General features: G+C 35.1%; 3 protein-coding genes across 8 annotated transcripts; 2 read left to right on the forward strand and 1 right to left on the reverse strand.

Annotated features, from left to right (window-relative positions):
- The first annotated feature begins 514 nt into the window (after positions 1 to 514).
- LOC112003292 (uncharacterized) lies at positions 515 to 16,912 on the forward strand. Of its 5 annotated transcripts, none has more exons than XM_065778155.1 (8): positions 515 to 838; positions 929 to 1,052; positions 12,091 to 12,183; positions 12,290 to 13,024; positions 13,704 to 14,055; positions 14,730 to 14,811; positions 15,618 to 15,862; positions 16,522 to 16,912. In XM_065778155.1, the coding sequence occupies exons 1-7, from the start codon at positions 632 to 634 to the stop codon at positions 15,822 to 15,824; spliced, it is 1,800 nt and encodes a 599-aa protein (XP_065634227.1). In that variant the 5' UTR covers positions 515 to 631; the 3' UTR covers positions 15,825 to 15,862; positions 16,522 to 16,912. The 5 variants fall into 5 exon arrangements, with proteins under 5 accessions (XP_065634227.1, XP_065634229.1, XP_065634228.1 ...); XM_065778157.1 differs by having other exon boundaries at positions 938 to 1,052; XM_065778156.1 differs by lacking the exons at positions 515 to 838; positions 929 to 1,052 and adding exons at positions 11,334 to 11,691; positions 11,779 to 11,902 and having other exon boundaries at positions 16,529 to 16,912.
- LOC112003289 (uncharacterized) lies at positions 1,135 to 4,444 on the forward strand. 2 transcript variants are annotated; one of them, XM_065778158.1, is made up of 4 exons: positions 1,135 to 1,442; positions 2,502 to 2,596; positions 2,699 to 2,822; positions 4,099 to 4,444. In XM_065778158.1, the coding sequence occupies exons 1-4, from the start codon at positions 1,230 to 1,232 to the stop codon at positions 4,180 to 4,182; spliced, it is 516 nt and encodes a 171-aa protein (XP_065634230.1). In that variant the 5' UTR covers positions 1,135 to 1,229; the 3' UTR covers positions 4,183 to 4,444. The 2 variants fall into 2 exon arrangements, with proteins under 2 accessions (XP_065634230.1, XP_065634231.1); XM_065778159.1 differs by lacking the exon at positions 1,135 to 1,442 and adding an exon at positions 1,634 to 2,268.
- A 589-nt stretch (positions 16,913 to 17,501) lies between the features above and the next one.
- On the reverse strand, positions 17,502 to 22,512 carry LOC112029421 (triacylglycerol lipase OBL1). Its single transcript, XM_024062102.2, has 5 exons — positions 22,038 to 22,512; positions 21,493 to 21,689; positions 21,357 to 21,390; positions 18,001 to 18,605; positions 17,502 to 17,889 (listed from the first exon to the last, which is right to left on the reverse strand). The coding sequence occupies exons 1-5, from the start codon at positions 22,345 to 22,347 to the stop codon at positions 17,641 to 17,643; spliced, it is 1,395 nt and encodes a 464-aa protein (XP_023917870.2). The 5' UTR covers positions 22,348 to 22,512; the 3' UTR covers positions 17,502 to 17,640.
- Positions 22,513 to 23,411: the final 899 nt, after the last annotated feature.

Below are 23,411 nucleotides of genomic sequence, written 5' to 3' on the forward strand. Positions count from 1 at the left end.
CCTTTTAACCTTTATCGTTGAAATTTACTCCCACGACATACGTCATAATGATGTCCTGCCATGACTTTGTCCTTGGATTGCGAGATTTTTTACATTCCCCTTTCAAAAAAAAAATTCCCCTTTCGAAATAGTAATAATAACTTGGTAAAAAGTAACAAACCAAAAAGTCATTAATACCCCTAAATGGGCCCAATATCATTAACCCCACACATTCAAATCCAAGATAAGATCCAAGGGCCCTACTGTCATTCCAGTCCAGTCAAATTTACAGTCAGTCAAAGTCCATGAAGACCCCACAAAACATCAAAAGAAGCAAACCCCACTTACTTTCCACGTTATTAACACAAACAAAACCCCGCCTAAAGAATTTAGATAAAAAGCCAAAACCGTTGTCTTTTCTCTCGAGTCCATTCACGCTTAAATAATTCAAAAAAAACAATAGTAAGTCATAAACACAACGCCAAGCACGCTCGCGAAACATAATTAGCGCTTATTATATAATTCGTACCCGCCATTCACACACGCCGTCTCAGAGAGAAAAAAGTCTCTATCATTCACAAATTTTAGTGTGAATGCGATGTGAGGGAGGAATTGAAAAAAGCTGCTCACACTGAAACTTACAATATATACAATGCCGGAGGTAGGGTTTCAAGAGCAGCAGCAAGTCTCGTCGAGATCATCAGGATTGAGAGCTCATCGCGATGCTAGTCCTGATTCTGTGATCTTCACTCTCGAATCCAACTTCAGCTTGTTTTCTTCGGCTTCGGCTAGCGTCGATCGCTGCTCTTTCGCCTCCGATGCTCACGATCACGACTCCTTCGCCTCCGAAATCTCTCTAGTAATATTCTTTTGCATGTTTGTTTTTTTTTTCTATTTTGATTTCGCATTTCTACCGCTAGAATTGTAGGCAGCTAATAAAAAACACTAGTCGGTGCAGCATTTGGCAGATAATCATCATCACGAGAGTTTGAGTGGTCCAGATCCTCCAAATCCAGATCCAAACAACAAACAGCACAGTCGTTTTTTCTCTAAAAGAGGTGAAAAGGCAAAAGGTACAGTGCTCACACTTACACTCACAGTGTTTTTTTTTTTTTTTTAATATTGTGAAACTATTGGTGTTTGGTGTTTTTACCCATGTTAACTAATTGTAAGTACCTCTATAAATTCAGGTTTCATCTACCCTATTCGTTTTTATTCATGATACATGTGCAGGGATCAGGTGGAACTTCATGGCTCTTTTTCCCAATATGTTCTTGCATTATACATTTGATTATTTATGCTTGCCCTTGTATTTGTCAATTTTCAGGAGCAAACATGTGATTGCAATTGATATTGATGAAAATAAGATTGATTATGCACATCACAATGCTGCTATCTATGGAGTTGATGACCACATTGATTTCATAAATGGAGACTTTTTCAGTCTGGCACCCAAACTGAAGGTATTGAATTGGTTTCTTAACATAATAACATGTGACCGTGTTTGATGTCCTGCAGCGTGGTGGAAATTGCATGATGCTTTGTGTTGGTACATTTTCTATTTCCTCTCAATTTTAAGTTGGGTAAAAAGAGATATAATCTAGAATAAATTTAAAAAAAAAATCTATATTCAATAGTTCTATGATAGTTATTTATTGTTAGGGAGGAGCAATTGTGATGTTAGGTTATCATTAATGTTGTTGAAGGCTTTGTTGTTATGAAGAACATTAAGTACCCCAAAACTATTACATTAGTGTATAAATGGACTGTTTAGTGAAAGTAAAGAATTGGTGCCTTAGATTAAGAGCATTAACATATGTATAGTCGAGGATCAGCCTTTAAGATGTGATGTTGAGAAGTTTCAAGCAATTCTGCTGTTTTGTACAGTGGGAACTTTTCTACAACCAATTGGTATTGGCATGGACTTGTTTAAATGTTTGTTTTTAAAGGCGTCCTCCAATCAGAATCCCTCATACTGATTAATTCTAATGTCTTTCATGTTCAAGGGTCCTTCAATAGAAAATATTCTGATTTTAGTCTGTTATTTGCCTGGTGGGCTCATAGTCAAACAGATCTGGCTGGAACAGTAAGTGGTGCAAAAAATTATCTTAAGTAGCATCCCCCCTTATAAGCTGTGAAAAAATTTACATTTCTTTTATTTGTTTTCAAAATAATGTTGTCTTCCCTGTATTTGTAGCAGACCTCAAATTGTGGTGATTTAAAACTTCTTGAGTTGGGTAGCTATCCCAGATATTATTCTGTACAATGTTTAAACTTTACGATGAAATGGTAAACATTTACTATTCTGTATGATGCGCAAATTTAAGATGTATTTATTTATACATGTGTGTATGACTACATATAGAATAGAATGGAGGAAAAGAATAGACATGGCTGACCTTGGCTAATTTGTTGAGAAGCCATAGCTGACCCCGAAAATTTGGGTCTACTGCTTTGTTGATGTTGTAATTATTTTCTTTGATATTCTGATTATATTCAGCAAGTATGCTTTGGTGCTGCAGGCAGACACAGTTTTTCTATCACCGCCTTGGGGGGGACCTGATTATCTTAAAGTGAAGACATATGACATCAAGACAATGCTAAAGCCACGTGATGGGTGAGGATTTCCTTTCTAAGTTGGGCATTATATTAAAATTTTCTTTTTTCCCTTCTGAAGGCTGGTGTTAACATCATGCTACTCTGATATGTACTTGTGCAGATATTCTCTCTTTAATACTGCAAAGGAAATTGCTTCCAGACTAGTCATGTTTCTCCCAAGAAATGTTGATCTCAACCAATTGGCAGAGTTGTGTTTATCTGCTCACCCTCCATGGGCACTAGAGGTAGATCTCTTAATTTTGTTTATTTGGCGAGCTTTTTCTAAGTATTCGTTTGGGATCCGCTTATTTTCTTAAAATTAAAAGCTTTTTGTTGAAAGTACTGTAGATAAAGGTAAAAGTTAGTTGAAATAGTATAGTGAGACCCATGAATAGTACCAAAAAGTGCAGTGGGACCTATAAATAAGCAAAAATATGTTGAATAGTAAAATAAGTTGGTAAAAATAATCTTTGTTAAACAGACACTAAGGGTTTGTTTGGATATCGTTTATTACTGAAAATTAAAAAGATTGTAACAAAATAATTTTTAAATGTATGAATAGTGCCGTGGGACCTAGTTTTAAAGTTGATTTTGCCAGATTCCGTACTTGCGGGTCCTGTGAATAGTACACGGGATCCACAAAAATGAAATGCAAACGCACAACACCAGGCCTAAAACGCTATCCAAACTCACACTAAGTTTAATATTTGGCAGATGTTTCACTCTTTCCTCCCAAGTGTAAAAGTCAATTTAAGATATGATCATAGGCCCAAGGTTTCAATTGGATGTATGTGATTGCAGAATTTCTTAAATGCATTTCAGGCTTCATGTAGCTTTTAGGGTTATATTTCATCCTTTAGTAATAACTAAAAATGCTAAGATCAATTCTAAGATTTTATGAAATGGCATTATTTTGGTCCATCGGATGCCAATTAGGCCTCTTGACTACGTAGTGGTGTTAGTGCTCTCCTATCCCTTTAACGTCTGTCCTCAGTGTGAAGGCAGGCTTTGAGCTGTTGTCTTTGGTACTCAATGAGAAACATTTCCAGCTGGGGTAGCTAGCACCTTTAAGATGGAAATTTTCATTCTTTAGAGTCTTTGTTAATGAACGGTGATGGATCAACTTTCTGTCTTTCTTCTCGAAATTGGCTTTGGACCTTTTGTTTCCATTAAGAATGAATTGTGTCCAAAAATTGTCCTGTTTCTAATATTTATATCTGTTGTTTATCCAGAAAGAATTGTTATATGTTACATTGTGCTGTAAAGCTGATGGTAAAATGAAAAATTGGGACTAAATTGTGTCTAGTAATACTGCCATAGAATTAGTAAGAGAATTTACTGGCATCTTTTTATAGTCTTGCCCCATTCTCACTGACAGCCTGGAATGCAATTTAATATGGACTTTTAATGTTTGTTGTTTGGTTTGTTGATATTTTCAGGACAAGCTTATTGTGCAGTTTTTTTTTTTCACTTACTACTTTTTATATTTTCATTACTAATGGCCAAGGTCCATGGTCCCAGGTTGAAAAGAACTATTTAAATGGCAAGTTGAAGGCAATAACTGCTTACTTCAATACCTCAGCAGTTGACAATAAATCAGCCTGATCACTGATGCACCGGTGGTGAGATCAGATGGTAGCTGAACTCCATATTATATGGGCATGGAGCACCTGTTAAAGTGGCTATCTAGTCGTAGCCATGGCGTATGTACAATTTTGTAAGTTATTCTACAGCGTTTGTACAATTTTGTAAATTATTCTACGGACTGACTTTGTCTGGACATTTGATAGATTATGTAGTGCAATATTAGCCAGTGTTGGAAAGATATTTTCCATATAAATTAAAGAAATGTTACTTTTCCTATAAACTAACATTGGGTTGTAACAAAATATGGTAACAGAATAAAATTCCAAGTTAATAAGGCGAGTCTTCTCCTGGTACGGGTAGACTACGATACCCTGTAGATTATGGTAAGAGGTAGTACAGAAAAGGACTCTACTCCTTTTCTTGTCCCCTCCATCCAAACTGACCCGTAGTGTCCTTATTGGGTAGATTGTGGATCATAGGAATTAATGGTTAGTTCAGCAACTAGAGAGGAGGTTTTTCTTTGATATATTTTCCTTTCAAATTAGTAAATGCGTCATTGAAACATGTAGTTGAGTTTGGTAACGCTGCCACCCATTGAAGTAGGAGGGTGGCCTTTTTTTCTTTTTCTTTAGTAGTTTAACGAATCAAATGAAATATTGACTATTAAAGGTTTCAAAGAATTGAATCTACTGGTTCTAGAGTTGTTGCTCCCTAAAGCCATATAATAATGAAGGTCGTTGGATTATTGTAGTTGTTTATGAAGAACAATCAAAACTGTATACCTCTCTCTGGCTCCCGCAACACGTGTGCTTGTGGGTGTAAGGTCTTGTTTTGTTGTGATTTGTGAATGTTGGCTTCATAAATGTTTGCATTATTATTTCCACTTATGCCAATGGATTTATTGATGTCTTGGTAAGAAGAGAGCTCAAGATGAGTCACTTTTCATTAATATTTAAGAGTTTTTTTTTTTTTTTTTCTTTGTTTGTGTATGGGTTTGTGTGTCAAATCTCAAGGGAACGTTTGACAAAGACCCACGAGCTCTGCCACCACCATCGACCACACCACCACTAGTGGTTGTCGATCTCCCTCTTTCTTTGTTCTAATTTTCTTCTCTTTTGGTTTGGTTCTTTGTTGGTTTGGGTCTTGGTCAATTTGCGGATTGAGTTTTCTTATGTGATATAAGGATTTGGTGATTTTTGATTTGGGTTTGAAAGGGGTTTGGGTATGGTCATTTGCAAATTTGTGGGTATTTTTGATTTAGGGTTTGTCTCAAAATGGCTCTAATATGGTGATTTTGTTAGTGTGTGCATATGAATCTGTGTATGATTGGTAATTTGGGATGATTTTTGGGGTTTCGGGTTTTGGAATTTGTATGGCTATGAGTGTATGTTCGTGTTCTATGAGATGGTGCAACTGTGTAGTGTGATTGTGTGATTTGTGCAGCTGTGTAGTGTGATTAGTGTAATCACAGTGAATAGAAGAGAGGGCCTGAGATGAGAAAGATGAGTGAATAGTGCTAAACGGAGTTAGGGATAAAATTGTCTTTTAAGAACTGTTGAGGTACAAAATATTAAATAGCCACAAAATAGGCCCAAAAGAAAAGAGGTGAAAAAAGACTTGGGCCCATTTCACAAAAAAAAGAGAAAGGATGGGCTCTCACAATAAAAGAAGGGAAGGGGAAAAGAAAGAAAAAGAAGGGAGCCCAGAAGACTTGATTCAGAGGTCCACAAAGAAAAGGGCCCAAGAAAAACAGATAAAGCAAACAGCAACCAAGCCCAGAAGGGAGACTTGGGTCGGGACGCCCAGAAGCAATACCAGAGCCAGAGGATCCCCGGACGCATGAGGAGAAGTTGAAGCAGACTTGATGAGAAAAAAAAGACAAAAGGCACGCTGGGAGACTCTCATTCGAAGAAAGACAAAAAAAGATAAAAATGCAGGAGATTTGGTCCCAACCATTTGAAGAAAAAAGACAAAGAAAGTACAACTGGGAAAGCTGGGAAAGCTGGAGCAAGAAAAGCCAAACACCTCAGGTCAACCAAGGGGAAATCCGGAAATGGGAAGCTTGCTGGGAAACTTTCATCCTGTCGCAGCAAAAAGAGAAGAGCTATAAGAAAAAAGGAAACGACATGTCCCTGGGACAACCAGGCGCTGAACCAACTTCAAAGGGCAAAAAGGAAAATTGGTAGTACCCCAGGAGCCCGCCACTGTGCTATAAAAAGGGGGGAAAGGAAGAGATAGAATTCAATTTTTTGGAGAAGCATAGACCATTCATTAAGACACTGAGAGTTATTTTTCTAAAAGTCCCGAAAGATATAAGAAATACTCTGTAAAACAAAAGGGAAAACAGAGGAACTTGTTTTCCCGGGATCCCCGAAACAGCCACTACATTACACGCTCGGATTCAACGGATTCAAACTTTGCAAGTCTTTGAAGCTTGAATGGCTATCAAAGTCTGTAATTTTTGAACTCACTTGAACCTTGCACCATGTTGTAGTGAGCTTTGTAATCACAGTTTTAAAAGAGAACAAAAAAACTAATAAAACATACATCATCAGTCGGAGGATCCCTAACATGTTCTTCGCATTTTATTTCACTTATTATGCATTTCCTTTACTGCTAAATGTTGTTCAATACAAATACTCTTTTTTAGTTTGTTTGTAATTGTAGGAAGCTTGTTTCTGTGCACAAATCTATTCCTAAATCAGCCTGTTAGCTGCGGGGAATTGATCCCAGTCCACCAAGTACCCCTCACACGGCCCAGGATCCTCGGGCCATAGTGCTAAAAAAAAAAGCACTCTCACAAGAACCAAGTTGGTCATTTTTTAAATGTCTTAGACTTAATTGGTATTAGTCCAAACTTTAGGGGGTTAGTGGAATTTACCATTTTTTTTTTTAAAGTATTATTATTATTATTATTATGTCGGAGTGTCATGTTTCTAAATAATGAAAGCTTATTAACGGTTTTGCTTTTTCCTTGTACCGGATTTAGCATAATACATCCTTTGTTGTTTGTATTTAATTTAATTTAATTTTGGGTTTAAAATAATTATTTTATTTTATAGTTGAAAGTGCAAATCACGTAATTTTCATTCATAAAAAAGTCACGTAATTTTCTAATTAAAATATGCACCTAACGCTCTTAATGAAAAATCAACTTGCTTTGAATTTCCATGAATATCGTAAAGGAAAGGGCCATTTTGGTGGACCAGCACATAAATATCCTTGTCAGAACAAAAATTATACTGATTTGAATGCCATAATAACTACAAAACAACCTGTTATACTACTTTATTTTTTTTATATTTTTTTTTGTTGGAGTGTCATATTTCTAAATAATGAAAGCTTGCTTATTAACGGTGCTGCTTTTTCCTTGTACCGGATTTAGCATAATACATCCTTTGCTGTTTGTATTTAATTTAATTTAATTTTGGGTTTAAAATAATTATTTTGTATTATAGTTGAAGGTGCAAATCATGTAATTTTCTAATTAAAATCTGCACCTAAAGCTCTTAATGAAAAGTTAAATTTACGAAGTGTTTGTTAATTTTTAGTTTTTATCAGTTTTTCATTTTTATTTTTTAAATTTAATTTAACTAGTTTTTTTTTTTTGTGTGTGCTAGTTTTTAGTATTTTTTGTTACACATTTAACATAAAAACTACAAAATTATATATTTTGTAAACACTATCTTTTGATAAAAGTTACGGAATTTGATCTTTACTTATACCAAAAAATTAATTGGTGTCTTAATTTGATAATAAAGAGTAATCATCAGAAGTGGACGTCATAAGTTGAAATTATCTCTAAAAAAAAAATTTACCAAAAAATATATGGTTTCGAAATGGACACTATAAAAAGCATATAATTGAATTGACATTTGAACATGCCATTGCATTACTTGCATCCCAACTTGACACTATCAAAAGTTTATAATTGAATTGACATTTTGGACATCCCATTGCATGATTATTTATTTGCATCCCAACTTGAATGAACTTGGTTTTGTTATTATTCTATCAAAATGAATTTAGGAAGAGAATTGAATAATTGAATTGATAGTTGAACCTCCCATTACATCCCAACTTGACCTTAATTTTGTTTTGTCATTACTTTTTTTAAGTAGACCTTGATGTGAGTTGATGATCAAATGAAAGTGACCATTCGAGGAATGGGGCATCGCCTAAGCTCAACCAAACAGAAAGCTCTTTACTCTTATCGCAACTTGGGAAGCCTTGTGTGGTTGCATAGTGTTAGGTCACGAGTGATTGAGTGAGGTAAAAGACAGACTCTATTTGCGATAGTTAATGTTCTCATCTCATATATATATATATATATATATTACCAAATGAGTTAGGCCAGCTTTGCTTGTTCTTACCTAAGTGTTTTATCACTTTCTTCACGTGTCATCTTCAAGTTTCTAAATTCATGCCATATGTGCCACCATTGTCCATTGCTATATAGATTTAGAACTTTCCAATTTCCATCTAGTTTGAGATTTCTATATAATTAAAGAAAATTTTATTTTATTTTATTATTCGTTTGCTGCAAAACCCGGTTTGACCGGCTTGAGCCCAGGTTCACCATCTCTTATCTGCCACCGATTGAATATGTTGTTGACAAAAAAGCCAGAGAGCTCCTTCCTCGAGGACTTGTTTATTACTTTTCTTTACATTTTTTCTACCCTGTGATGAGTCAATCTCTCAATCACCGATATATGTGATCCTTGATTGAAGTACATATTGGATGTTTTCTGTGAGGAATAGTTCAATTCCAAGAAAATGAACAAGTGATTTTTTACCTAACTTGGTAGATTGGGCACCAGTATTTTTTTGTCAAGGAATGGAATCCTTGATTGAAGTACATGTGGATGTTTTTCTGTGAGGAATAGTTCAATTCCAAGAAAATGAACAAGTGATCTTTTTACCTGACTTGGTAGATTGGGCACCAGTATTTTTTTGTCAAGGAATGGAAGAATCATTCAAGATGATAGTACTGAATCGATCACAACATCATTTGAGTGGTGGGTATTGTTTTTGTTTTGTAGTAGCATTATTCATTTTTTGTTTTTTTGTGATTGTCTTTCATTATTCAATAAATCACAACGAATATTATCTTTCGACAATATATATATGACTACATGACCAAATTTGATTAAAAAACTTATGGTACAATGTTTAGCAACCATACTTAAATTTTGCCCTTTAACATATACTTCCGAAACTTTATATTGAGTTTATATATCTAAAAAAATTCAATGCATAGACGTGACAAAGAGAGTCAATTAACAAAAAGGGCGACCAGGTCCAGCGGCACCAGTTATGGGGACAGAAAGATACGGTCACATTTCTTCTGTTCCCCCAGGGGACATAAACAATACATAGGGTATCCTATGATTATATGAATTACTGACTGTGGCACTATTATTTTAAAAAAAATTGAATTTTGTTCGGTAAAAATGTATATTTTGTTTTAATTTTTTGTAGGGTGTTTTAATTTATGGTGTCCGTTTTCGATGATTACTCTTTTATCATTATACTAATTGGAATTCATTGCTTGGTGGGTTCAAGTTACATTTGGTGTAACTTTAAACAATATTATACCACTCAATACTTTTTAATTGGATGCGAATTTTGGCAAAATTACTGTTATATTCGTATATTTTCTATACTTGTAAAATTTCAAGATGATCAAAGATTAATAGTCATATCATCAATCAATTGTTTAAATTCAAGTTTTTATAATTTAAAATAATGCATAAAAGATGAGTTTATGAATCAAATAATAAATAATATTCAATTGACGTGAAAATTGACATGAATTTTAAGAACATATAATTTAATGATGATATTTTAAAAATATGAATTTTATAACAAGTTATTGAATTGTGTAACTTCCATCCAACATTTATATATATATATATATATATTGATTGAGAAAAAGCTCGGTGAAAATATAGTTTGTCTATGAAGTGAAGTAGTGAATGGGTAACGTAATGAGGGTAGGTTATGGCATAAATGGCGCTAGTTAAAGAATCTTGCCGGCGAAATCTTAGTGAGTCTGTTCCAAAAGCACAAACAAAACAGGCAAAATTTCAAAAGGTCATTGTGTAAAAAGAATAAGAAAAATAATCTTTTTTGCTGTTTTAACAGTTTGATTGCGATGTGCACTTCAACAGTTTGGTGTAATTTAACAGAATAATTTAGTGCTTTAGAGAATAACCAAATTGTCGCTGTTTTAACAGTTTGATTGAGATGTGCAATTCAATAGTTTGTGAATATATAACTATTCAGCCCAAAAAAAAAAAAAAAACTTTTGTTAGAATATTTTCGTTAGAAAATTTTCTCTTTCCTTTCTATATTAGTCGTAATCAAATCCATTACGCTACAAACTAAAAAAATTTGAAACCAAAACATTTTATGGTTGATAAAAACATTTTACTTACTACTCACAAGTTTAACAGTATCACAATTTCAGCCCTTTTTCTTTTTGCAAGATTCGTGGAAGCGGTATTTAAATATTTTACTAATCTAAAAGCTAAAGATGAGCTCACAACGTTTTGTTTTCTTTAATGAAAGGTTGTTTTCAGTGATTGATTGATTTTATAACCTAATAAATATACAAGATAATTCATAAGATTTTGGAATCAAACAAAATTGCCACTTTTTTTCTGTAATTTTTTTAAACTTCCTTTTCACCTTTATCGTTAAAATTTACTCCCACGACATACGTCATAATGATGTCCTGCCATGGCTTTGTCCTTGGATTGCGAGATTTTTTACATTCCCCTTTCAAAAAAAAAAAAAAAAAAAATTTCCCTTTCGAAATAGTAATAATTACCTTGGTAAAAAGTAACAACCGAAAAGTCATTAATACCCCTAAATGGGCCCAATGTCATTAACCCCACACATTCAAATCCAAGATAAGATCCAAGGGCCCTACTGTCATTCCAGTCCAGTCAAATTTACAGTCAGTCAAAGTCCATGAAGACCCCACAAAACATCAAAAGAAGCAAACCCCACTTACTTTCCACGTTATTAACACAAACAAAACCCCGCCTAAAGAATTTAGATAAAAAGCCAAAACCGTTGTCTTTTCTCTCGAGTCCATTCACGCTTAAATAATTCAAAAAAACAACAGTAAGTCATAAACACAACGCCAAGCACGCTCGCGAAACATAATTAGCGCTTATTATATAATTCGTACCCGCCATTCACACACGCAGTCTCAGAGAGAAAGTCTCTATCATTCACAAATTTTAGTGTGAATGCGATGTGAGGGAGGAATTGAAAAAAGCTGCTCACACTGAAACTTACATATATACAATGCCGGAGATAGGGTTTCAAGAGCAGCAGCAAGTCTCGTCGAGATCATCAGGATTGAGAGCTCATCGCGATGCTAGTCCTGATTCTGTGATCTTCACTCTCGAATCCAACTTCAGCTTGTTTTCTTCGGCTTCGGCTAGCGTCGATCGCTGCTCTTTCGCCTCCGATGCACACGATCACGACTCCTTCGCCTCCGAAATCTCTCTAGTAATATTCTTTTGCATGTTTGTTTTTTTCTATTTTGATTTCGCATTTCTACCGCTAGAATTGAAGGCAGCTAATAAAAAACACTAGTCGGTGCAGCATTTGGCAGATAATCATCATCACGAGAGTTTGAGTGGTCCAGATCCTCCAAATCCAGATCCAAACAACAAACAGCACAGTCGTTTTTTCTCTAAAAGAGGAGAAAAGGCAAAAGGTACAGTGCTGACACTTACACTCACAGTGTTTTTTTTTTTCGTAGATTTGGCTCTTTGAAAATTTAAACGAACCAAAACAAAAAGTACAAACGACGACGCTTTTTTAAAAAGGAAATTTCAAATCCTCATCCAATGTCGCTTTCTCTTTCTCACTCACTCACTGTTTGTTTCCTTCTGTAATACGCAGCGCAAAAAGAAGACAACAACAATGATGGAGATTTTGAAGACGAATCTCCTCCACTAGATTCTGCGAGAAGCTCTTTCTCTCTTGCTCTCAAAGGTACACTTTTCACTGAGCACTTACTTCCATGATTGAATTCGAAAATAGCATTAAACTTGTTCAGCTGTACTTTTTGTTTGTTTCTTTGTTTCTTTGTTCCATATAGAATGCCAGGATCGGAGATCCAGATCTGAAGCGCTGTCGAAGAAGCTAGATAGAAGAAGACCAGCTTCGTTGGATCTAAACAATGCTACAACCGCCGCCGCCGCGTCATCGCCGCGATTGGCATCGATGAAAAAGGCCTCGGCGATTTCGTCTCGGAAATCCGGCGGTACGTTTCCGAGTCCCGGTACGCCGAATTATCGGCACGCGAGTGTAGGAATGCAAAAAGGTTGGAGCTCAGAGCGAGTACCATCGCACTCGAATGGTGGTGGTGGTGGCGGCGGTGGTAACCGTAGACAACTAGCTACTAGTACTTCGTTGTTACCTTTCAACAATGGAAGGACTTTGCCTTCGAAATGGGAAGATGCAGAGAGGTGGATTTTCAGTCCGGTATCGGGAGATAGCGGTAGTTCGAGGAATTCAGTTCAGCCTCAGCAGCCGCTGCCGCAGCAAAGGCGGCCTAAGTCGAAGAGCGGACCGCTCGGACCGCCTGGGGTTGCGTATTACTCGCTGTATTCGCCGATTTTTGATGGAGGGAACGTGGGGAATTTTGTGGTGGCGGGGTCTCCGTTCTCGGCCGGAGTCATGGCGGCCGATGGATTGGCCATGCGTGGCGGCGGTGGTGGTGGCGGCAATGGTGGAGGGTTTATTGGGAGGAATGAGCCTTGCATGGCTCGGTCGGTTAGCGTGCATGGGTACTCTGAGATGCTGAACCAGTCTTCATTGCCTGGGTCAAGAGGTACTGGTTTAACATTTTAGCTTTGTTTAAGCCTCTGTTTCTTGAATTAGAACTTACATGTTATTTAGATTTCATTTAATTTGTGGATTTTAAATGTGGTACTCAATAGATTTATAATGCTAATCTAAAACAAGAAATTGATTTTTCCCAAAAAAAAAAAAAAAACTGAGTGAGTTAATAACTGGATGTCACCACATGCACCGGATGTTCTCTTCACAAGTATTGGTACTTGTAGAGTGTACAAGTAGTAAGAGTTGAGATTCAAGTTTTCAAAAGAGTGCTCTCCACCACACGTGTACACTTAGTTCAGCTAAAGTAGAATTTCTAACTTATAAAAAAAGGAAAAAAAGAAAGGAAAACTGGATATCAGTTTCTTCAATGGGTTTTTGGTTATTTTTTGTTTTGTTTGATAAAGTGAGTTGTTGACCCCGATTAATAGGTGTGGTCTTGAGCAGATTGTGCTATCCCTTGGGGTTTTATTAGTTGAAGAAAGTTGGTTAGGATTCTTATAACAGATAATAGTGGGAACATTTTGATGTGGGTGAGGTGCTGGATTTGGACTATGTTGAGTTTAAGTCTTATCTTTGTCTTTGAAGCTGGGGGTCTTTAATGAAATTGTTAAACCTGTTGTATATTTACATATCTGATATTTGGGTTTTTGACCTTGGATCTAACACAGATGAAAAAAATGATGGGGTCAAGGATGCCGGCACTGATATATCTCGTGGTGTGTCGAGAAGGGACATGGCAACCCAGATGAGCCCAGAGGGTAGCTCTCATTCATCTCCCGAAAGGAGGCTTTCATTCTCTGCCTCCAATCCCTCTGCCCTGCCTATAGTGGAGTTGCAGAGTGTCCCGTCCTCTAAATTGGAAGTTAGGGATGTGCAGGTAGATGAACGTGTCACCATGACTAGGTGGTCCAAGAAACATAAAGCCCGATTTCCTGGGAAGGGTTCAGACAATGTTGATAACTGGAAAAAGAAAGATTTGGATGCTCAATCTTCAGATTGGGATATAAAGACAATTTCCAAGTATGAATATTTGACAACTTTATTGCTTACATTATCTTTATTTAGTGGGATCATTGAATGAAAATATGATACGAAGGAGACCTTAGAAGCAAATAGGGTCATTGAAGGTTTGCAAAGAAAAATGTCAAAGATGCAATTTTCTCTTTTCCAAAAATCATGAGGTCCCCTAACAGGAAATCTTTGAATCTCCCTTCTTTTTAATATTGTTCCCTAGGTCATCAACATGGGGTCAAATAGAAGAAAGGGTTTTTGATTTTGTAACACTGGCATTATAAACTTTAGGATATATCTTTTCATGTTACAGTTGGAAAGACAATGATTGTTTAAATCATCCTAAGAAGATGGCTAGCTTCTTAAATTGAGTGGAGCACGGACCTATGATATATAGTAATTTAATTCTCTCAAGGAGTTGAGCTGTTACTTTGAACTCGAACAAATTTTCCCAAAATAATTCAGCTCCAAGCCTTCCAGATGATAGCAATTGATTGGTTAGTTTAGCAAAGATATTTCAGGCCACCGATTTTATTACTTATAAGCCTTAATTATTGAAAAGAAGTTTGGCCATAGTACCATATCAAAGGATAAGACTCACCCTCTGCTATTAGCTACTGTCATGAAAGTTATGCAGATATTTATCTGTTCTATATTAATGTGTCAATGGCTGATTTTTCCAGGTTGAAAAGAGAGGAAGCCAAAATCAATGCATGGGAGAACCTGCAGAAGGCAAAAGCTGAGGCAGCTATACGCAAACTAGAGGTCATTTTTAATAAAGTGTTTCATCATGTATCATTTTATATCAGTTGAAACATTTACCAATGATCAGTCCTTGGTACTGTATTTTTCTTATTTCCCCGAATGTCATTTGAATATATCTTTTCAATGTATCACTTTGGTCTAGCCTAGCATGATTTTATTTCTAGTCAATATATCACCAAAGATGAATTCTGGGTTAATCAAATTGTCTTTAGTTTAGGTTTACCGATGAGGAACACGACACACTTCACTCCTGAACATGCTACAAAGTGACTTTTCTTGAATAAGTCAGTTGCAATGTGAAATTTTGCAAGAATGTTTTTCCTTTTACTTAATAGCAGGACATTGGAGGATTATGGGAAGGCCATTCAGCCCAACCTTTGAACTGAAATTTGCAGGAAATAGGATTATAGAAGAATTTTCACTAAAACCAGTTAGTTATCTATTCATTTCAAGCCTTCATCTCTGGTGGATGTGCAGGCCACAGAAAGAAATGATAAAAGTCGTAAAGAAATCACTCTCTCTCTCTCTCTCTCTCTCTCTCTCGCATGTGTGTGAGTTGCAAATAGTATATAAAAAAGAAGAAGAATTAGTTTTTTTGGGATTGCTAAATTCACAATTAAGAAATAAGAAGTCTCTATGGAAAAAGTTCCACATCTCAGATTGTGCCTGCTTGATCATGGATTTCTCTCTTTCTGTCTCTCTCATGGTTTATGGCAACCTTGTCAAACATGCATTATGTGTTCATATTCTGAAAAGGGAAGGCATAAGCATTTGGTACTATGGCCCTTACTTGACATTTATTTCAGATGAAGCTCGAAAAGAAAAGGTCATCATCTATGGACAAGATTATGAACAAGCTCAGGTCGGCTCAGAAGAGAGCTCAAGAAATGAGGAGTTCAATGCTGGCCAATCAGGCCCATCAAGTTACTGGGGCTTCCCATAAGGTGATATCATTCCGCAGAACCCGTCAGATGGGCTCTTTGAGTGGTTGTTTCACCTGCCATGCCTTCTAATGCCTCATTGAGTAATATGCAGTTGCCCACAATAGCAGGTAGCTTCTTTTTTGTAAAATACTCTCTGTTTCAGCATTTGATCTGCTTAAAATTTTCTCATTTACATGCATGTCCTTTCCACTGGAGTCTCTTCCAGTGAATACTTTCCAGACATATCTATGATACCAATTGATAGTGCTGAAAGTTATAAGTTAATTACTTAACTTTTCTCCATGCCTAATTTCCTATGTACAATTAATAGGGGAGAGTGCTTAGTATACACTCATGTTACTGTTATGTAGTACTGTTAGTTGAACTACATCTGGACATTGCAATTGGGAGTGTTTGAAGGCAGAAATCTGTCCTCCTAAAGGTGCAAAAAAATGATTTAGGTATTATGAAATGTGTTGGGGAGACAAAACCTAGGGGACTCTGATTGAGTAGTTAATATAACATATAGGGATGCTTGTTAATCCAAAAGCTTAAGTCTATAAGTTTGAGCCCAACTATGTTATATCAACCACTCACTTGTGGTTATTATACAGTGTGAGACTTCACTCACATGTGTCTACCCAACAAGATGTTCCTTGTGTTGTATCTTCTTAGAATGATCTTGCAGAAATTAGAAACTCAACTGCTATTATATGTTGCACTACTTGTATGATCCTAACACTGTACGCTCCCTTATTTACTCATGCTTTGTTCTGATTCTGTCTAGGTTACAGTAGAATGGAAAATGGAGTGCAAGAACATGAATGAATGGTGTACAGCAGAGGAAAAATATTATTTTGACACTAATTCGGTGTCGATGCAGTTTTTGTGGTGGTCTGAAGCACTGGTTCCCCTATCAAGGTTCCCAATAGGATGTGAGACCCCAGTAAACACAATCTTGGGGATTCAATGGTTAATAATGCATGTATGTATGTAAATCAATCTTTAGATTTTTCTTTTTCTTTTTGGGAATGTTTTTTTTCACCGTGACATTTTGTCGTACACGTGGAGATACCACTCATCTAATTAAGCTCTAGTTTTTATCAAAGCTTGAAAGTGACTAGGTTATGTGCACTCTTTGCATTATTATTATGATTGATTTGTTAAATTTTGAAATTCTTCCAATTGGTAATATTGTGGGCAATATAACTTGTAGTGTACTTTGTTACCTTTCGTCTTCCATCTAAGATGCAGTAGTTTGGTTTCGGACATGGTGTGTTATTCTAATATAGGAATCAATTTTTTTCGAAGTATTAGCATGCCATTAGAGAAATGAGACATATGACTTTCCTTCAATTAATGTGGTATCTGAAAATTGATATGAATAAACTGCTTTAATTTTGAATGGTCTGGTTTCTTAGTTTCAGATACAGTGATGTTGAGATCTCTAAAATCGTTCTCACAATGACAGCCTGGTAGATTTTCTTACCGATATTGGGCATATCCTATTGTACTTGATTTAACATTCTAAGAACCATTTACTGCTTTTAGAAAGCAGGCAGTGGTTTCAGACTTCAGTAAATTGCCTTTGATGAAGGCATACCTTATTCCTTTGAGATTATATTCGCAGCTGCGACCATTAAATACATTGGTTGTTTATTTGGATTGAAGTATTTGAAGAGGGGGGTTTGGAACTTTGGATTTCAATTTGTAGCTTTAATAACCTGAATAAGGTATGCAAAAGCAATTATTATTATTATTTGTTATTCAAGAAATTTATTTCGGTACTTGATCTCTTGACTATCAAGAGGAAATGTTAATGTGATAAAAGCGAATAATATGTGCAGTTTCAGTTTCGTATTTGTGTAGATCAGTTAGCCTTAGAATCTAGTTGATGCATTGTGCTTTAGAGGTCTAGAGGTAAAGATCCCAATCGGGTAGCATTAACATAATCTTGGGGCATATGTGCTACTAATCCGGGAAATACCAATCCAAAAATCCTCATCGTTTTCATTAACCAACTTTCTTTGTACTCTGGACCCCTCGTATATGGGAAAATGAAACTTCGGTTCAGCTCCCAAATTGCGTTAAGCCTGAATTTGACAATGGTCCATGGCACTGAGAAGTAGTTCTTATTCGGCTCCTCTGTAATGACCTGCACTCCAACCAGGATGCATAGTTTAACCTCATTGAACCAAATCTAAAATTCTACATGCTTGAAAAGACAAAGAGGGATAGAGACATAGTAGAGAGAGAGAGTACTGACCTTTCCTTTATAGGAGCTATTGTAGTAGCAGCAAGTTCCAAAGTGTATAAAAAAGACATTATCATCATCATAAGGGACCCTAGGCACTATGTCATTGCTGTAAACAAACCTAAAATACCTCACATCATATTGCTCCAACTTCTTCTCCATATATTCCTTCAACTGATTGTCTCCAACCCTTGGTTGCCCAAATGTGTACACTCCCTCCAACTTATCCATCAACCATTCCTCTTCATGTACTGCTAGCACAGTCAGAAACAAAATCGCCAATGCCCCACCCAAGCTGTGTCCTGTCAATATAAATTTTGCATTCTTATTTTTTTGCAATAACTTTCTCAACCTTTGCCTGATTTCATAATAAGCATATTTATTTTGGTTACTTCCTTGTTCGGGCCATCCTTTTCGCTTTTGAAGACCAAGAGCTTTCATAAAGCCACTATGAGTCTTACCCACCCCTTCAATTTTATACCATGAGAGATCCACATCTACTCTCCAAGCTTTTGGGTCGAATGGGTGGGTGCCTCTAAATGCAACCACAATCAGGTTAGGGTCAACCATTGTATTTTGGAACATAATGACTTGAGTTGTATAGTCCTTCAGGTAATCTGTCAAACATTGGATTAGAACAGTTTGTTTTCTAGTCGGCCAAAAAAGTAAAAGGTAAAATTGCAATTTGCAAGCAAAGCACATACTAATCTTTCACTAAACACGGAGAATAAAATTATCACAAAAGTAAAAATTGAGACAATTTCAAATTTGAGTCCTACAGTTAGCATGGGGAACAATACAAAATGTGGTTATTTTTATTATTATTTCCTAATACTAATAATAAGGACTAAAGAATCTATCATCTTACCAAATGATTGCACTGCAACTATGTGCGTCAACCCCACAAACTAGGTGCCTGTAAAATGTACACTTTTAAAAAAGAGATTTAGCCAATCAGCCCGATGAATTTATATTTGAGCAATGAAGAAGAAAATAATCAAGATATATAACATCAATCTCCGGAGGCAAAGGGCTTCCTACTGTGAGGAACTTTTTCCAATCTTATGATTTGAAGAAAGTTTTGTTATAACAGTAAACCACAAATAATATAAAATTACTAATTTTTAAATATATATGAAAATAAACAAAATGATTTTGGTCCCCTGAAGCGTATCAGGTTTTGACTTTTGAGTGCAACAGTTTAAAATTAGCTGACATTTATTTTGGATGAAGCCCATATTGGGCCATGGCCCGACTCACTAACGCATAACGTGGGCCTTTTGCCCCTAATCCTCAGAGATTGGTATTAAACGGATGACATGGGCCAATGGATAACAAATTATCCAAGCCCAAATGATAGTGTGACAAAATAAAGAGCAAAAGAGCAGATGTTAGAAACAGAGAAACCTAGAAGGCCTATACACTAATTTTTGTGCAAAACTTGGCAGCCATCACTCACTGTCATATTGATGCTCATGAAATATTGCACTTGTGAGTTTGGCACAATCATGGCCATCAATACAACAATTTCACAATAATTTTGTAATTAAAATCTCCATTTAGCAACCTATTAAAGATTAAAGCCCTTTCAATTCTGGTAACGTAGGCTTGTTACCAAGTAGGACAATAAAAGTGGTTGGATTTATATTGGGTTTGTTAAGGTGGAGCTTTTAACACTGGCTAAAGACCCTTGACCCATGGGTTAATGGGCCAAACCCTACCCACCATGGTTGGGTAGCCAAAAAGCATATTGAGCCCCTATTATCCTATGCTAAAACCTAAAAACTAGAAAGCACAATAAACCCAATGATACAACTATACAAGCAAGCTCCCTCTTCTCTTTTTAAAGAGAAAAGATTCCTCAACACATATTAGAATTTAGAGGGAGGCACTACTATTGCTTGATTGCTTCTACAGAAATATGACATGACCAACAATCAAAGATTACAGAAAGAAATTAAGAAAAGCATGCCATTAGGGGGAAGACTTAATGTTGATCAGCTCGGGTCAAGACATAAAACAAATTGTAATAAATAGTTAAATAAATACTAATTTGCATAAACTCGTATCATGCCCATATTATGTTAATAGTAGATAGTATAAAATATTGTCATTCTTAAGTCGAAGACTCTATTAAGCTAAGAGACCTTTGTCCAAATAGTTGAGAAGTTAAAACAGCCGAGTTTTGAGTTTTTTTTTTTTCCCTGGTTATTTGTTTCACTCTTTTACAGCCAAAGGGAGACCTTTGTAATTCTTAGTAACCAATGCCCTTAGCTATTTTTAGAAACATTTTATTAGAAAAAAGATAAAATAATAAATATTGTTGATAACTTTTTATATTTTTCATAAAAGTTGCGTCAAACCTTTCTTAATCAAAGATCTTAAAGCAATTGTTAATAGTTTAGCAAAAAAGAATAATTGTTAATAAATTATTTTAAAAAAGTTTTGAATTAATTTTATGGAAAATATAATAAACAGTAAATAAAATTAATTATTTTTTATTTTCATATAAAAGATTTTAAAAATAATTTCTAAACTAATGTCTTTAGAGTAGCCATTAACTTTTTCCTTTATTTTGTTATGGAAAGAACATAATATATAATTTGGTACAAGTTTGCAACCCTAGCCCATTTTTCAACTTCCATGTGGTTTCACATGGGGCAAATAAAAGCAAATGTGGGATACATAATCCATATGATTTTGTATCAAAGGCATTCTCTTATTAGTAATTGGATCTATACTTTTAATGGGATCTTTGATTTAAAGAGATAAAAGGAAAGTGCACTTTTAACTAATTATAATCTCAGTCCATTATTAATTGGCAAATTATCTCAATTAGTTTTTATTTTTATTTTTTTAGAAACTATTTCCTCCATTATTTAGTAGTATGCATTTGGATAATTTATCTTTTCTTATATTAGTTTATTAGCTTATTTGTTTATGAGTTATGTTTGCTTTTTAAAACCACTTTTTTTAGAGAAGTGCTATAGCTACAATATTTGGTTCTAATTTCAACCCACCATTGAAATTATTGTTTTTTTCCCATCAATAATAACATGTAACAATCAGCCACTTATGATTTATTGTAAAAATTTTGCAGACATAACCTTTTTCTTTTTCTTTTTTAATAGATATATTTGTTTTTATAATTTTTACCAAATGACAAATATGCTTGTGAATAAAAGCTAATTTTAAGAGAAGTCAACTTAGACGGCATATTATTTAATTTCCGACTCTTCTTAATACAAATAATATGTCCCACTTTATACTTAACTAATTAAAAAGAGTGAGACAAATGATTTCTATAACCTAGGCTATAACTACATAATTTTTTTAAGGATCAGAATATAATATAGGTTGCTGCTTACCATTCCAATAGTTGTCGAAGTACAAGAATTTCATCTGTGCAAAAATGAAAAAAGAAACCTTAATCTTCATCATAGCCATTATATATCACAAGGGCAGAATAAAAAAAAAAAGTTTTGCCATGTTAATGATACTTACATTCCAATGATCATTGATTATGATTTTAGTGAATTCTTCATTTTCGTACGACAATTTAGAGGCCATAATTGAGAGAAATGCGTTGTATTTTGTGTTACCATATCTGATACTTTTGTCTAATTCCACTCTTGGATCAAGATTTCCCACAACAGATGTGAACTTTGCCGATAACCTATTCGGTGTTCTTTCCCTTTTTCCTACCAAACCCACTTACTCCATCAATTTTTGGAAGAAAATAATAAATTCTCCAACTAAATTTAAACAAATGATTGCATTAAATTAGATTGTTTTATAGAAAGATAACTCTGCATTACAGTCATGGTTTTCAAATTATATATTTACGAAATCTAAGATATTAGTTCCTAAATATTTGCCTTAAATTAGATATGTAGTAAGTTAGAACACATACATAATAGCATAATAATTAATGCATGCACGCATTTTTGGCCATATATACTGCCGTACATGCATGCAGATTATATATATGGAACTTTATAACCTATCAAATGCTCAATATACCATGCTACATATAACACAAACCAAACCTGTTAACAAATTGGCGAAGAGCCTGAGTAATCCACCGTTGCTTGAAAGAAGATTCAGCCATTGCTCTAACACTTTCCCTAATTTTTTCATAGGGTTTTCCACCTTAAGGAGGAGTTTCTGCGCAAAAAGGGAGCTGAAGATGTACCATCTTCTCCAAAAACCTCCCTTAAGGTCTTCTGATGAGCACTCAATGAATTCACAATCTTTTGATCCAGAGGAAAAGAGAAAGCAACCGAGATCATAGAAACTAGCGGCATCTGGCTTCAGCACAAAATAATTTTTGCTGAAATTTTTCTCATCACAAGACATGGCTTAGAAGTAATATGGAGAAGGTGCAGGATGGGTTGCTATGTCAATGTCTCAATTGGAAAACCAGGTAATTAAATTTTAGCAAAGAGACTCAATATTCATATCTGTGATTCTGTATACAACAATTCCTAACTTTCGGAAAAAGATAAGGTAAGAGACATATGCTTATGGTAAGAGACAAGTTAAGTATTCCTAACTTTTGAAAAAGATAAGGTAAGAGACATATGCCATGCTTTCTAATGCCTCATCGAGTGATATGCACTCGACCCATAATAGCAGGTAGCTTCTTTTTGTAAAATACACTCCGTTTCAGCATTTGATCTGCTTAAATATTTCTCATTTACATGCATGTCTTTTCCATTGGAGTCTCTTCCAGTGAATATTTTCCAGACATATCTACAATACGATTTGATGGTGTTGAAAGTTATAAAGTTAATTAAATCACAAAACACAATCCTTTCTCATAAAGCTAATGAAATTAGAACAATAAAACCAAAAAAAAAAAAAAGGATCTAACCCATTTGGGCTGCATGTCGTTGGTGGTGGAGGTGGAGCAGCCGAGGAAGATGATGATCTCTCCCTCAATGGAGCACAACAACGATTTCTCCCTCTCTCTCTGTATGAGATGAGAACAAATAAAATGGAGATCTGTGAATGGCTTCTATTGTTTTGTTTAAGTGAAACACTCAAACAGGTGTGGCTTTAAATTAGCACTTGTCTTTTATAAATATAAAATTTAAAAGAAGTGTTATCTTCACAACAATGTTATTAGTTTAAATTTAAACCTATTACTAAAACTATTTTTTTGCCTACCAATAACAACTTGTAACAACTTGCTACCTTTAATTTGTTATAAAAATGTTGTGAAGATAAAATTTCTCAATGAATAAACTCATTCCAAATATACTTAGATTTGATAAATTTTAAATTTCATAGAATTTTCAAAGGACTTGCATAATAAGGTAGATTTGATAATGACGGACAGATAAATAATGAAATCTTGAGAATTAAAATTAGACCATTAACAAAATACATCACTGAAATAGTTTTTAAAAGTTATGCTG

The sequence above is a fragment of the Quercus suber genome, unplaced genomic scaffold, assembly GCF_002906115.3.
Source record: "Quercus suber isolate HL8 unplaced genomic scaffold, Cork oak 2.0 scaffold_174, whole genome shotgun sequence".
NCBI lineage: Eukaryota > Viridiplantae > Streptophyta > Magnoliopsida > Fagales > Fagaceae > Quercus > Quercus suber.